Below are 15,803 nucleotides of genomic sequence, written 5' to 3' on the forward strand. Positions count from 1 at the left end.
CGCGGACCCAATTTTTCAGGACGATTCTGTGCCGTGCCATAGAGCCCGCACTGTGAGTACAAATATATATATTTTTAAATGCATTTTGTGACCACATGATAAATAATTTATTGTTTTTTTATAGATCAATGAATTCAAGGAGAAAATTGGCTTAAAATCGTTGACGTGGCCCGGGAATAGCCCTGATTTGAACCCGATAGAAAATTTATGGGCGATTATGAAAAAAAAAGTCGGGAAAAAAAAATCAAAAAACATTGAGGAATTAAAAAAAAACTTAATTCAAGTTTGGGAAGAAGAAATAACATCAGAAATTTTAGATTCGCTTTACGCTTCTCTAAATAATAGAATTTTACATTTTATAAAAAATAAAGGTGAATTCACTAAGTACTAAATATTTTTAAATGTTATAAATATGTTTAAATGTAAAATACTTTAATTTAAAATAAAGCGATAAGAACCTACTTCTTAAATATGAATTAAAAAATAACATGTCTTTTATTATTCCATCACAAACACTCGACCATAAATGAACCGTTATGGGTCTCTAAGGTTCGGGTAATCTGATACCTGATATATAATGGCAATTTCTAAGTACAATTCATGAGTAAGATTTTTTATTTTAACCTTGAAATAACGAGTAGTCATCACATATGTCAAACAATATAAAAAAAACTAATTAAATATCAAGAATAATTCATTATATGTCAATTTTAGTTTTTTTTGAGAACTCGTAAATTTATTTGTCTTGCGGTGTATATAATATAAAATAAAACAAATATTTTAAGAACATAATAATATGTAATATTTTTATATGTTACTGATAATAAAATACATATTTATTATTTCAAAATCTTTTCACATAATAACTTAACTTATATTATCCAAGTTTTTGAAAAAAGTAATATCACAGCATTTGTGAATTGTCTGTCCTGTTTTATATGCACAAATTACAACAATATTATAGAAAACAGAAATATTGAGTTGGGTAATATATGTATCAGGTGTTTATATCAATTTTAGTATAAAACAGTAGTACACTATTAAATGTAAACATTATCAATTTTTGTAACATATTTCAAGCAAAAAATACTCAAGGAAGATGTATTGAATTCCTTTATAAAATTTACAAAAGAATATATTATATGGACTACAAATTAATACATACATATGTGATATGTGCATCTATGCATTTTGTTTCTGGTGATGACTGCTTTGCTTTGCTATGCGACTATCACATCTTGTTAAATGAAAATCAGTCATCCAAAAACTAATTAAAAAGTGTAAAAAAAACAACCGTTTTTTTTAATTCAAACTAAATTATTAGTAAGGCACAACCAATATTTTATGGAATACTTGGGTAAAATCCCTTACAGGAAGAAACAGAGATCCAAAAAAAATAAACAAAAATTTAACAAATGGACCAAAAAATAAATAGAAATCATTTAGTAAAATTATTTGAAACTCTGAACACACACTTAAAATGCAAGAAATTGTGATGAAATATTTTAAATTGAAAAAATCGTAATTATAAGAGGCAATCAGTTGATGTTAGTAATTATGACTGCATAATTAAAAAAATAATAAATAACACATAGATAATAATTTCTGAAGAAGTTTAATTTCCATTCATCCATTTATTAGCTATTGAAAAATTAAATAGTATTAAATTACACAGCACATTTTTTTCTCCATTCTCTTGGAGTTGTCCACGAGCAATCACAGATTATAAAATCATAAAATATAATATGTACGCTACAAAAATAATATGGAAGAGATCATATATCCTTTTAAATAAATATTGAACTTGACTAGTTGAATTTTGAACCATGTCAATAAAAACTATAAAATTAAAAATAGTTCCACTATCAACAAGAATAAAAGTAATTATACATACAATTTAATATTCAACAACACAACTGAAACGCAGTGGTTCATTTTCCGAAACGACTAAGAATTAAGTCTTTATTTTTACCTCGTGTATTATTTATACGGGGTTATCTGGATATTTTTAATTACAAATTATGACAATAACATACTTATGAGTAAAAACCAAGTTTCAAATATTTTGCTTAAAAATACACTGGAACCTCTTTTACATGGTGGATACATCCCACACTATGTCAAAAAAAAAATGTATAAAAATCAATTCTGGATTTAAAAAAATAATTGTATGCTGTTTATTGTACCTTAATGTTATTAAAAAATATAACATGAAAACAAATACTTACATTTAAAAATTGCATTCAAATCATCGTAATATGATATTAAGGAATTTAGACTTGTCTCTTTGTAGCATTCATGGAGGAAGATACAAATATGTGTTTTTAGTGGGTAACTGAAAAATGCTAATTTTGAAGTTACCTAGTTGTAGTTATCATCCCATCACGGTTAGCAAAGTAAAAAGAGCAATGTAGGGAATTCCAAAAATGAATAGTATAATAATATTAATATTACGCATTATTAAATTGTTTATTCATTTGATGTATTAGTGTAAAAAAGGTTCCAGAGTATAATATATTTTAGGCAAACATTGATTTCACCAAGGTATCATTTTTATATATATTTTCTATGCAAGCAACTTTTTGTCAGATACATAATATTTAACAAGCCCAAGCAGATAGATCACCATTCATAAATCTGTCTAGTGAAACTATTTTAGGTGCATTAAAAAATATAATGGAAAGTAGTAGATCGTAACTACTTTTAGCAAATTATGTGGCTCAAATCATATTAGAAATTCTCATAACTTAATGAAATTCAGGAAATTCAATACCGAATTATCAACATGTAAAAATATACATTGCCATGTGAACATTTTGTGGGTATCAATTAAATTCACTGAGTAAACTATTTTTGACACATTCTAAAATATTTGGTTGGCTAATAGCTCTTATAATAGCGCTAGTGAAATGGTCGCACTTAATTTCCTGGCTGTTATTTCCTTCATCTTCTGAACCACTTTCTACCGATGCACTGAGATTTTTCTTCATATTTTCTTTCAGCAAATCCATGAGTTCACCTTTGGAAACTTCCTGGACGACTAGAATATTATCACTTTCTTTAATAATTTTATCTATATCTAAATTACCGGCTTTGTGACAAGCCTCTCCACTAGCAGATTCAGCGGTGGGGTGCGAGAGTTTGATTCTTTTGGCAGAATTGTTCTTTGCCCGTAGCTCCAGACACTTGGTGACTGTAGTCTCTAGTTGCAGAATGTTGACAGATAATGGAATATCAGGAAGATCGTCCTGAGGATGAAAAAAAATTTTTTTTCATTAAGATTTAAATGTAATATTTAACCATAGAATTAAGAATAGTCCATAAGGAGCGTAGAATCATATTTGAATACATCGGACTGTGTCCAAAAATCCTCCCACTATGCCCCACTTTCGCCAAGCGCATTCGTGATGTCGGCACGTAATATTACGGTAAAAAAAAAAGTAATCTGTTCTCTAAAATTTTATTGTACACGCGGAAATATTGATTGACACAACAGAGTAGATAAGTAAAGGGTCATTTAATAAGAGTAATTGAATTAATGAACTTTGAACTTAAAATATGAAACAAATTTTATTTTACATAAAATGGATATTTTTATATCATGTTAAATAATATTTGATGTTTTAAAGATAATTTTCAGTTAAATGTCCACCACAGAGTTGTTTAATCCGAGGTCCAATTGTCATTAGTTCTCTCATTTAATGAGCAAAGTAAGGTAAAAAAAATTACTACCCTGGCAACACTAATGAAATGTCCATTTTCTTTTCTTTAACAATCTGACAGATCAAAAAATAATTCAATTTTTAAGTAATGGAATTGCTTTGTGATTGTGATCCCATCTTAAGATACTAGCAGTATTTCTACACTTTAAAAGGACACAACACGGCATAGTTGAATTCAAATGAGGAGTTTCATACTGAGCGACGTCTACAAAGAAACTAATGGGTCAAAATGTAAAACTATTCATTTATGAGTAGTTTAGTCGCCTTCTGTTTGATGCTTGTATGCGGTTTCTGGACTATTCTAAATTCTATGTATTTAACATTGAATGTAGATTGCATAGTGAGAATCTCACTGACATAAGCAGTTTTGACGAGTGTCACAGTCAATGCCAGTGATCTACCTTATAATTGATTTAGTTATACAAAAAACATAATAAAGTAACTAATATTTTGTATATTGAAATGTGAGTTTTCCTTTTTTCAGATTTATATTTTCTTTCCACATTCCATAGACACAATTTTCATTTCTAAAATTACATTGGATTTGTTAATGAATAAATAATACATGACATGAAATATTTAATTGAATATAGTCAATAAAATATATTTATATGCATATGATAATAATCGTTTGGTAAACTATTATTAACTTCATTACATTTATATTTAAACACATTTATATTAAAGTGGTTAACTAAACACGTGATATTTTAATATATTTAATCAAATTTATGTTTAAAATATACTTACACAAAACTTTTTATAAGAAACAATAAATAAAAGAACTCACCTCGTTAGGATTTAAAATGTACGGAAGGCACTTTTGCGGTAAATCTTTACAAACTTGTGCCACTAAAAGTTTGGTCAGAGCTTCTTCTACTCTGCTCTCCACATCCATTTCTTCCTGCAATGTAAAAATATATAATTAGTTGAAACATACTGAATGTTAATGAGGAAATTCAGTGTTTTTTGAAATATTATTTTAATTGTTAAAAGATTATTAAACTTATCAAAATAAAAAAAATAAAAAAATTATGTACCGTATTATGATTTTGCTATGATTTTTTAAGTTTTGTATTTTTGAAATTACTCTGCATGCGAGATCTCAAGTTCTCTTCCACTTCTTTCTAGTCAGTTCTGCCGATTGGTACGTCGTCTTACGGACTTAAACCGACTTAAACCGGAAATATTTCATAACTCTCTTATCATTGGTTGATTATATAAACTAGTGACGTCGTTCAAAGTAGTTTATTTTCATTGAAATATTTTTTATTATTTTTGGTCCATTTTCAATCATTTTTGCAGTACAATTTACTGCTCTAATTTTCGCGTAAGAAAATATTTTTTATATACAATTTCCCATAGGGCTCAAGTTCCTCATGATGGTAATGTACGATAGTTTATTTCAGAACAAACACTACTGTGAGTTTCATATTAAATTTATTAATATAAAAAATATGTCACAACTTGTTAATTTACAACATTGAGACACAATAAAAACCGGTGCATCAGAAAAAAAATCCAATAAAAAAAAAATCTATGCGATTGTTTTTATTCATTAAAAAAATTAATGAATTCAAAAAGATATATTATGAAAGACAATTGAATGACTTGTCTTTTATAGGTGTATTTACATGAATATTTTCTAACAATGTAATTTCTTTCAAGAAACCGCATTAAACGAGAAGAAGTTGCAAAGGCAGATGTCATTTTTAATACTTCACACTTGAGGATTTTTGATAGGAAAAACAATAATTGAAATCTGCCGAAAGAATGCTATGTGGTGCTTTTGCAGTTAAGAATACAATAAAGATTTGTTTAAAAGTTTTGTCAAAGAAAAAAAATCATTTAAAGTGTTGAAAAAAATGGAAACCAGATGTCCCACATACATGCAAACTCGGGGCCCATATATTGGGAAGTTAATAGAGTTATCTTTAACTGTCTATAACGTAAAATCGATTTGTATTTTTTTTTTATAAACATGTTCAATTTCAGGTTACCAACGGGGATACTTTTAATTTTAATACAAATATACACATTTTCATACAGAAAATTTAAGTTTATTTCATAGAAAAATGAAGATGACTTCTCATAGTAATAGGGGCCCAGGGACGCTGGAGGTAAAAATATAATCTACTTTTTAAAGAAAACTTGTTAAAAATAATATGCAGTGTGATTGGTCTGACTGGAAAATAGTGGTAATCCTAAAATCAAACATTTTGTTTTCAAAGTAAAAATGAATGACTCACCGTGGGAATCCAAGTATTGATTGCTATACCAATTTCAGAAATGTGTTCCACATAATGCCACCAACGATTTGGCAAAACCAAAGCATCACCGGGCTCAAGAGTCACCATTCTACATCCGGATACTCCTGGAACAAGAACAATGTATAATGAGTGACAGTAAAAATACTAATGAACTCTTGTTTAAAAATCCCTTTGGATACAGTGTTGTAGCGTCGCGTTACATTAAGAAAAAGATGACATATTTAGAAATACAGGTTTTTAAAAACAAAAAACTGACACATATTTATACTGTATTAATCTATTAACCATAATTTATAATTTAGGCATGTTATAGCAAAATATGACTTTACTGTTAATAAGACAGCTACATATATAAAGTCTTGTAGACTCATGTGACATCATAGCTGCATAGGGTTAAAAAAATACTTCTTTACAACTCAGATGCTTTTGTTTTAAAGTGAAGAAGACACCAATAAACAAAAAATACATTCTATATAATACCCATCATCATCATAACCTTATCCACTTCTAATGGTGTATAGGGCACTGAATTGGTACATCGATCCCAGCATATCTTGATAATATATCATTACATAAAAGGCATGACGATTAGTCTAACGCTTCAGGTACTGTCCAGGAACTATGAAATATCGCAGTGTAAATACACCATTTTAAATCAATATTTCATATCAACCTTGTCGGGAATCGAACCCGAGACCACTAACAAATGCACTAACCACTAGACCACGAGGTAGAGTTCCACAATAAAACGAGCAGAAAAAAATGAACCATAAAATATACGCATGCACAGTCCATTGTTTGCAGTTGATTTATAATAATATTGTTGTGAATTTAAAATGATATATATTCACTATTTATATATGTTTATTGTTGTGCACACAGTGTTGGTATAATACAGTGATATTATTTAAAAAAAAAAAAACAAAAAACTGCACCAATTACGTACACAACACAATATATAATACAATTTTTGAACAGGACAACAAAATGTGACGAGACTATGTGTAACACGTGACTCCATTTGTGTTGGTATCTCCATTGCTATGAATATGGAGTGTGGCTTATGGAGTGATGTGTGTAAAATGTGGTGTTTGTTTTATATGTATACTAGATTTTTTTTTTTTTAGTACTACAAAATGAATACATTGAATATCAGTAAAAAATAATTTAATATGTGTAAATTTTCAGCCGACTTCCTAAAAGTCTTGAATAACTTGTGCTAGAAAAATGATGTGGTAGAGTGGGATTAGAACCCCGAACCTTTAATCCATGAGTCTGCAACATTACCACAGGACCACAACCTAGTTAAATATGTTATGTACTTACCATTAAAAGAACTTATATTGTTAGGGGAATAAAAATTTAACTGGCTATAAACACTTGACTCCTCGTATGGAACACGAGATGGTTTCATACCGCCACATTCTGGAGGGAAAAGCAGCCATCTTTTTCTGAAAATCAAACAAACTTTCATTGATTTTTTTTATCTTTTATATTAATTTGTCTAACACAACTACACATTCTTTAAAATCAAACACACATTAATGAGGAAGTTCAGTGCTACGGGAAATTAGATATAAAAATATTTTCTTTTACACACGGTAAAAATTAGAGCATTAAATTGTACGGCAAGTTTCTTGATAATGAATGAAAAAAATTAAATATTTTAATAAAATCTAACTACTCTGAATGAAGTTACTAGTTCTTCTGAATCAACCAATGATAGAGTGTTGTGATAGATTTCCAGTTTACGGGAAGCCAATTCACCAGTCAGCAGAACTCACCGAAGAGAATAAGTGATGTACACTCGGAGTACATTCAAAATTACAAAACTTTAAAAAATCATACTGCTGATACTACAATACGTAAAAATGTATTTTTTTAAATTTAAGCTTAATTCGATAGATAGATAGTAGTATTAACAAATAAAAAAAACCACTGAACTTCCTCATTGAGAACAATTCACATTTATTTGAGATTGTTTTGTATGATGGCGGGTATCCATAGAGGAGGGTGGCCGTGTACGCACAACAAAAAAACCACAGCAAATATTGCATAAAGCAGGTACTTATTTTTTTTGTAAATATATGTTTTGTTCATCAGTTAAAGCTTTTTTTTAAAATTAATAACCGGCTATGTCTCTATTTTTTAGGCTTGTCAGCAGTTGGGAAAGAGAGGGTGTAGAAGGAAATTATTAAAAATGTTATTTGATTAAGTATTTAGAAGGTACCTTACCTACCGAATACTTGTAGTACAATATTACGACCATAGGTGTCCTGATGACACGGAGTATGAGCTCCATTGCTCCCGATCCACAAAGTAGATTCTGTAGACTTTGCCTCCGGAAATCCAAATGCTTCCCAACATATTTGCTTTAATGAAAAGATATTAAAAATTTGGATTAACAATATATATATTTTTTTAAATATTACTGTTATAATCACTAATCACCTATTCTGCCACACTTAAGATAAACGCATTACCTAGGTTTTGACGCTTTTTGAGAAAAACGCGTTTAAGTTTTTGCTTGTATCTCAGGAACTAGATAAGATGCGTTTATGAAAACTGAAAAACCGATAAAATGAAGAAATCATGAAATGTCACTTTGAGAAAGTTGTAGATTTCGTTTTCTTATACCAGATAATGTAATAACTCAATTTCAACAAAAACCTTAGTTAATGCGTTTATTATAGGCGCGGCAGTATTGTCCAGAGGCTGGTTGTTTGATTATTGTACTGAATAGTTCAAAATCGGAAGTAATTAGTGACAATTTCAAAAAGTTTTAGTTGTAATATTGAACTATAACTAATAATCAAACAACCAGACCTTAGTACTTATATTACATATGTTGGAATTTATTATTTTAATAATATTCTAGAAATCTTAATGTCAAATATCAAAACATTGAAATCTAATTTTTTTTAAAACACATGAGACCCACCCCATCCTGAACTCCATACAGTAGAAAATTATGTACATTTTAGAATATAATATCTAATTTTAAGGAACCTGCTTTAGATAGGAAAAATTAAATGTTAATAAAATATAACATATTATATATAAAAATGAATGTAAAATGAACTCCCTCTCTTAATTCCTCTATTAGAGGGGTAGAAACATTATTATTAATTATGTATGTACAAAACATTTGTAATTTTACACTTATTTAGTGAACAATTTTTTTCGATAAAAAAAAAAATAGTTAAAAACAGTAGAAAAAGTAACAATAAAAAAAGAATGAAAAACGGAATAGGCACTTTTTCAAAACAATCACACATTCTATGCCTGCTAGAGCCTTCAAAATCATGTCTCTCATTTAGAAAATGACAGCTATACTGCCCTGCTAAGCCAAAAATTTGTGAATTTGTGAAAATGTGTGTCCTCGTAAAAAAAACATTCAGCAACAAAGGTGCCCCAGCATATTGGTGAAATAAAATTTATTTCAAACCATCAACTACGGTCCCATTGGAATTAAAATATTCCAAAAAATAAGAAAGTTATGATATGTGTCCATATGAATAAATCCTACGAGAAAGTGTCTGCGAACGTGTTGATTCCAATTACTTGTGTTCAAACAACTGGGCGAAAATTTAAGAATTGATAATCCAATTTTATTTAAATTTCTTAGATGGCACGCCACAAAAGAGAACAAGTATCTAGAAAATTCTAACGCAAGCCCCTTTTTAGAACACAGATTTTCTATATTTGTTGCATTCTTAGAAATTTAATTACAAATCTAAAATGTTATTTATTCAATTATTTATATTTCTAAATTATTGATCAATCTACATTATGTCTCCACAAATCCCAACTCTATAGGACTCAAGTCTTATAGTTGGGACAAATAGACAACACTAAAATTGATTTACCTTAGAAAATTCACTCTCTGCTTTAAACCATTGGTGTACATATTTGTAGTCAAAGTAAAACCAATCCTTGGTCTCTGATTGCGCTGTATCTATAAACTTCTGGAAGGACATGCTCTTCATTAGGCAGTTTCTTTCCCAACAAGGTTCGTTTGTTGATTTTGCCGGCTTACATCGGAACGACAGATCACCTTTTGGCATATGCTGAACCCAATCGTCCAGAGTCCATTTTAGTAAGGGCCATTTACAAACATTTTTCAACACAAGTGGGAATTTAATACTTTTTACAAGCCCGTTGATGGTTTCTGGATCCATATTTCAATAATACAGTCAATATCATCGACTAAAAACTATTTTACACACCGAATAAGGAATTCGTCTTCAATTTACGAAGAATGACTCAGAATCTCTGATAAGTAACCGTAGTTGGTGATTTCATTTCCGTTTTTCTGAGGTAATTTCTAATATTGTCTTATTACCAAGAGTGCAACCAAATAAGCCGACAAAGTGAATAAAAACAAAACAAACCTACAAATGTCAAAATTAAAATATGTACACAACAACGTAGGTCAGGACGGGTCAGAGATAAATTTCAGATTTTACACGGGACCACAGACTACATATTATACGAGTCACGGGACAGGTTAGGATTTTTTGACAGTTAGACCATAGATAGCATTTTTTCAATCAAAACTGGGGTCAAATAAAATAAAAGTGGTCGCCTACAACATGAAAAAAAAAATTACATACGAAACATTCGTGTCATCAACTGAAATTCCAGATTTTGGTTGACAATTAAATTATCGAAACAGGATTTTAATTAGAGATGAAAATAATCGAATGAATTCGTGAATCGATGGGGAGAGGGAGTAATCAATTCAATCAATCAATTAATTTATTCAATCATTCATTAATCCATTCATTCATTCGAATGAATGACTGCACTCGGACTTTCATTCGAATGGTTTTAGTAATCGAATGCATTTTATTATTTTCATTCGAATGAAACATTTCTAATTTTAATAGGGGTAGTTTATAATGAAATGGTAGCGAGATTGAAAGAAAATAAAGATTATATCGGTGGCTGTAAAATCAAATTCCGCGATCGCGCATATAAATAGATGGATGCATGGCAGTCTTCTCGAGGTTCTTACATTCTCGTTTCGAGATTTGCCTAGAAAAATGTAGAAATCTTTGTCGACATAAAGATGATAGATAATCTTCTGTTTATTTAAAGTTCTTTAGAGTATGCATTAATTTGTTCTTCTTTCCGTTTTTTTAAGCATTCTTCTCTAGCACCACATTTCAAAAGCGTTTATTTTCTTTCGATCCACTGACTAGCAATCAATTGGACAATTCCAAATCTTGACTCCCTAGAGAAAAATGGAGAAGACTAGCGCATTCACCAATCTGCTTTTGATCGATTTAGATATCCTCCAACTCTGATTTCGCCATACCTATCTTCTTTTGTTAATATCCAGACCTAATTTCTTACTCTCTCTACTTCCACCCTCATAACTGGATTAAAGAATTCTAAAAAGGAAGAGGCAAATAATACGCAAAAAATGTTTGAATAATTTATAGGTTTATTGGTAGATGTACTTTTTACAACTTTTTTATTGAAGATTCATAACTAAACATTATGATATATATAAATAAAAGAAAGTAGAATTTTTATTTAATAAAATTCTCACCCCCACTAGACATCAGATCTACGTAATAAAATATTTTTTATGAAGAAAATATTACTATAGATACTATGCATTTGAAAAAATCTTAATAGCGAGCAAGAAAATAATAATAAATTATTAGATTGTGAAATGTTGTGATTCCAAATACGTATACGCAAAGAATTGATTATATTTGTTACAGCCTATTGCATTTAATATGTACATATCGAGGCTATACTGACAGAATGCATTAAGTCAACAGTTTATATATTTCTAATATTTTTTAATATAAATATAGGTGCAAGATGTTGATTTCAAATTTTATACTATGCCTAGAATAAAGAGTACTCTTTTAAAGCTTAAAAATAAAGAAAATTGTGGGAGAAATGATGCATTGAAAGAATAAAAAGATTCAAATGCATTTATCTCGGAACTTGTTTTAATGATCTAATGCATTATGTCAGCAAAGCCTCGATATTATACTGTTTGTATATCATATATTATAAGTACAGAGAATATTTCACAAAAGAATGCATTGTTGTTATCTTATACACAATATTTTACTAAATCCTTGAGGTATTTTCTTATTTTTCTTACATGAAATTTCAATTTGGTCAATTTGAAAAATAAACTCATGTATTAAACATGTAATGAATTTCTGCTGATAAATAACCTTTAGTAAAATTGTGATGCACAATAATTATTGTTTCGAATTAAGTAAGTGGAAATAACAAGCCATGGCACAAATTAAGAAAGATATGGCGGCCTCCGTGGTGTAGTGGTCAAGACGCTTGACTCACGCTCGGAAGGTTCCGGGTTCGATTCCCGGTGAGAACACAAAAATCAAAATGAATTTTTCTCAAGCCTGGGTGTTCTGTGATGTAATTCACCACTGTAATTGGGCCTACTGGCCTGTAGTGGTGCAAAAATAAATGAAAAATAACTTAATTAAATAGGAAATATAATAAAAAAAGATGTATAACTTGAATTAATAAAATAAAAATATATTTTTGTATTATGTTAAAAGATTCTCTTGTATAAATACATTTTATAAAAAAATATATGTTTAAAATAATAAATATATGTTTAAAATATAAAATAAATGTTTTCAAAATCAAACGTTTTTCAAAAAATCACTGTGGTATCTACTAAAGCGTCGGATAAATTTTTTTTTCTTGCCAACATTTTGTAGAGAGTTATTGTCAATTTAAAAAAATAACAAATTTATAAACACGCATATGTGCGGTAGTGTTTTTTTTTTAGAATAGTTTCAAACAATTTATTATAACGTCACAAAATAGCTGTAATGTAGCTCGCTCACTCTCCAGTAATGTTGATTTACGGCATTAGCTCTTTTAGACCCAAGCTACAGAATTATTGATATTGACAAAAGATCGATGAAAAAATTATTGTAAGGGAAATGTGATGTTACTACATAGATAAACCTTCTTTCTGTAAAATGGATACTGATTCACATTTTATTTTAAATTCAATCTAAAATATTAAAAAATATTCTAGAATAAAATTCAAATAAGCAAATGTAATGTGAGCAACTTATTGCTTGAAGCTATCTTCACAACATAGAAAAATCATTTTACACTTTTCTACATACATCCAAATGTCAATATATAGGTACCCATTGTCAAATTCAATTTTAATTGGTTTTTGAGAATTTTCAGGTAATTAAGTTTTGCACACATTTTCTTACTGTAGTAAATTTAAGAAATTTTAAAATCAGATGACTCATTATAGGGAAATATCACATACTACGAATACCGATAAAAATATATGAAATGGTTTTAGAATAATTAATTGTATTTTCAAAATCAATATGGATATTGTGGAGAAATATTTTCATATTAAACTCTAAAAAATAATTTCTAAAAAAAAATTGTCACTAGAAAAACGCGACATGTTTGGCATTGATAATTGAACCTTGTTATGCAGAAAGCAGCCAGCCATATAAAAATGAAACTGAGATAATAGCACTTTAGTGAAATGAGTGAATTATCAAATCTAAACAACATTTGAAATGTTTTTGACTTTAACAAAAGATAAACAATGAAAACATAAGTTTTTTTTTTATATTACAAACAAGAATCTAATTATGTATTTGACCAGTTTTAATGATTTTTTAAAAACCATAAAATTTTTCTAGAGATGTGAGTGTTTTCTGCAAATTGAGAAATGCTTTTTTTGTGATCGACACCATTTTCAGAAGGTGATTAATACAGTTTTTTGCACGAAAGCGGTCTGGCTGTTTTTAGCAGAACATAGAATTGACCTTCCTGCACCCGATAACATCAATATCTCATTTTTTCAAAATGCTGCTTTCTGCATAACTAAGTTTAATTGTGACGTCGAGATTCGTGACAATATTCTATAAAAATGTGAACAGTTAGAAACAAAGTTTAAAATTAACACGAATCTGAAACATATTAGAGGCGTGGCCAATGCAATTACCGTTTTTGCGGGAATTCAAAATTACAAATGGAAAAAATTATTTTTTTAGCGACTAATAAGTACCAAAAAAATTTTTTTTAACTCGACAGTATTTTATAGACCCTTAATACTTTAAAAATGTAAAAAAAAGTTATATTTTCTGATGCTCTTTCTTGGTGTAAGGTAAAGATAATACCTATTATTCCTTTACTTTAAAACCTAAACATTATATTATATTTTTTATTATTATTACTAAATATAGTATGTACATATGTATCTATTCTTAAAGAAATTGTCTTTTCACAGACAAGGTACAATTTAATTTCACAAACCTTAAGTTAAAGTAAATTTTAATGGAAACATGAGATTTCTATTTTAAATAACATTTACCTTATATTTTAAAATGATTAATTTGAAGTATATTAATCATAGTGTGATGATAGATATATTATAAAATCATACTCTATGGCAATAAAAAAAAAGAGAAATCCTCGGTTGAGGGCCAGGCTACATGTACTTCTGTGATACGTTCAGAAACTGAACGGAAACCCGCAGGGCTAGAAAGGAGCACTTCCGCGAGCCACTAATTGCCAATCGCTGCTCTATGGTGTGTATGATTTTATAATGTATCATTATTTAGCACGGAACACTGCATTAGCAAATTTTTCCCAGAAGTTATTGTAAAATCACCACTCATTCATATTTTCTATTGAAGAAAATAAATTAATTGAATCATTCACAAATACAATGTTAAAACAATTCATTTTCCACTCTTGAAAGTTAATTCAATCAGTGTAAAGAAGCTTGTCAAATGAAGATATATATTAAAATAATTATTATTACTTTGGAACTTTATGATGTTCAATTTGGTGGGTGATTATTTGGGTTTTAGGCTTAACATCTCACATTATATTATAAATTTTACAGATATTTAATTGCAAAATGTAAACATTAGGTAATCATTTTAAAATGCTGTTTAAGACTCAGAAAAAGAATAAACAATATAATTTGATTTTGGTTCAGTTGTTAATTTAGAGAATCCAGCAAAAAACAAAAGAAATTTTGATTTTATCAAAGCAAATTTTTTATGGATAAATTTTGCAAATTTTAAATTTCATAGGAAAATATTTTTTTCAAAAAAACTACAGCAATTCTCAAATTTTAAATAATTGATAAAGGTAATAAATTTTGGCTTGTGTAAACAACATAATACTGCAATAACTAACATGCATATACAATTGAAAATGCATTTATTAATACTGGATCAGTGTTCATATAACTAAAATGTAATTCCACAAAGAACTATAAATAGATAACCTCAATCTACTGCAGTAAAATGTTTTTCTTTTTTGAACCTGATGAGTTTAGATCGAATGTGGGCAATCCCCAACGTTTAATCCAGCCTGCGGAAATATGGAGTTTTGATCCTACCAAAATTCGCTCACAAACTCAAAACACAGAACGTGTGTGCGATTTACTGAAGTTTTTAAAAAAATAATTTCAATCAATATGTGTCTTGTGAAAAAGGAATTTTGAGAATTTAAACGCACGGAACACAAAAATGATTTCAATCCAGAGTGTGTAAGCTGTGATGCGTTAAATCCGATTTTAGAAGAAATTGATAAATGCACCCGGAACGTTGGAACAATTTCAATCCAGATAGTGCCAGTATGTGTAATGTTAAACAGGATATTACTGGACTACGACTGCAGTCAACTTATCAAGAAAATTATATCAATCCAGAGTTGTGTGTATAGTACGTTGTTTGTATGTGTAGATGGTTATTTTGATATTCCGACTCGCAACTCGGAGGAAAATTAGCAATATGGCCTA

The 15,803-nt window shown here is 28.9% G+C and overlaps 1 protein-coding gene across 1 annotated transcript; it reads right to left on the minus strand.

Annotated features, from left to right (window-relative positions):
• Positions 1-2,453: 2,453 nt before the first annotated feature.
• On the minus strand, positions 2,454-10,492 carry HSPBAP1 (HSPB1 associated protein 1). Its single transcript, XM_088224610.1, has 6 exons — positions 9,862-10,492; positions 8,228-8,364; positions 7,319-7,443; positions 5,972-6,096; positions 4,513-4,626; positions 2,454-3,248 (listed from the first exon to the last, which is right to left on the minus strand). Exons 1-6 carry the CDS (start codon positions 10,171-10,173, stop codon positions 2,826-2,828), a joined length of 1,236 nt encoding a protein of 411 aa, XP_088080736.1. The 5' UTR covers positions 10,174-10,492; the 3' UTR covers positions 2,454-2,825.
• Positions 10,493-15,803: the final 5,311 nt, after the last annotated feature.

Source organism: Micrasema longulum, unplaced genomic scaffold (assembly GCF_059751315.1).
Source record: "Micrasema longulum isolate JH-2025_06_02 unplaced genomic scaffold, ASM5975131v1 h1tg000299l, whole genome shotgun sequence".
Lineage (NCBI taxonomy): Eukaryota > Metazoa > Arthropoda > Insecta > Trichoptera > Brachycentridae > Micrasema > Micrasema longulum.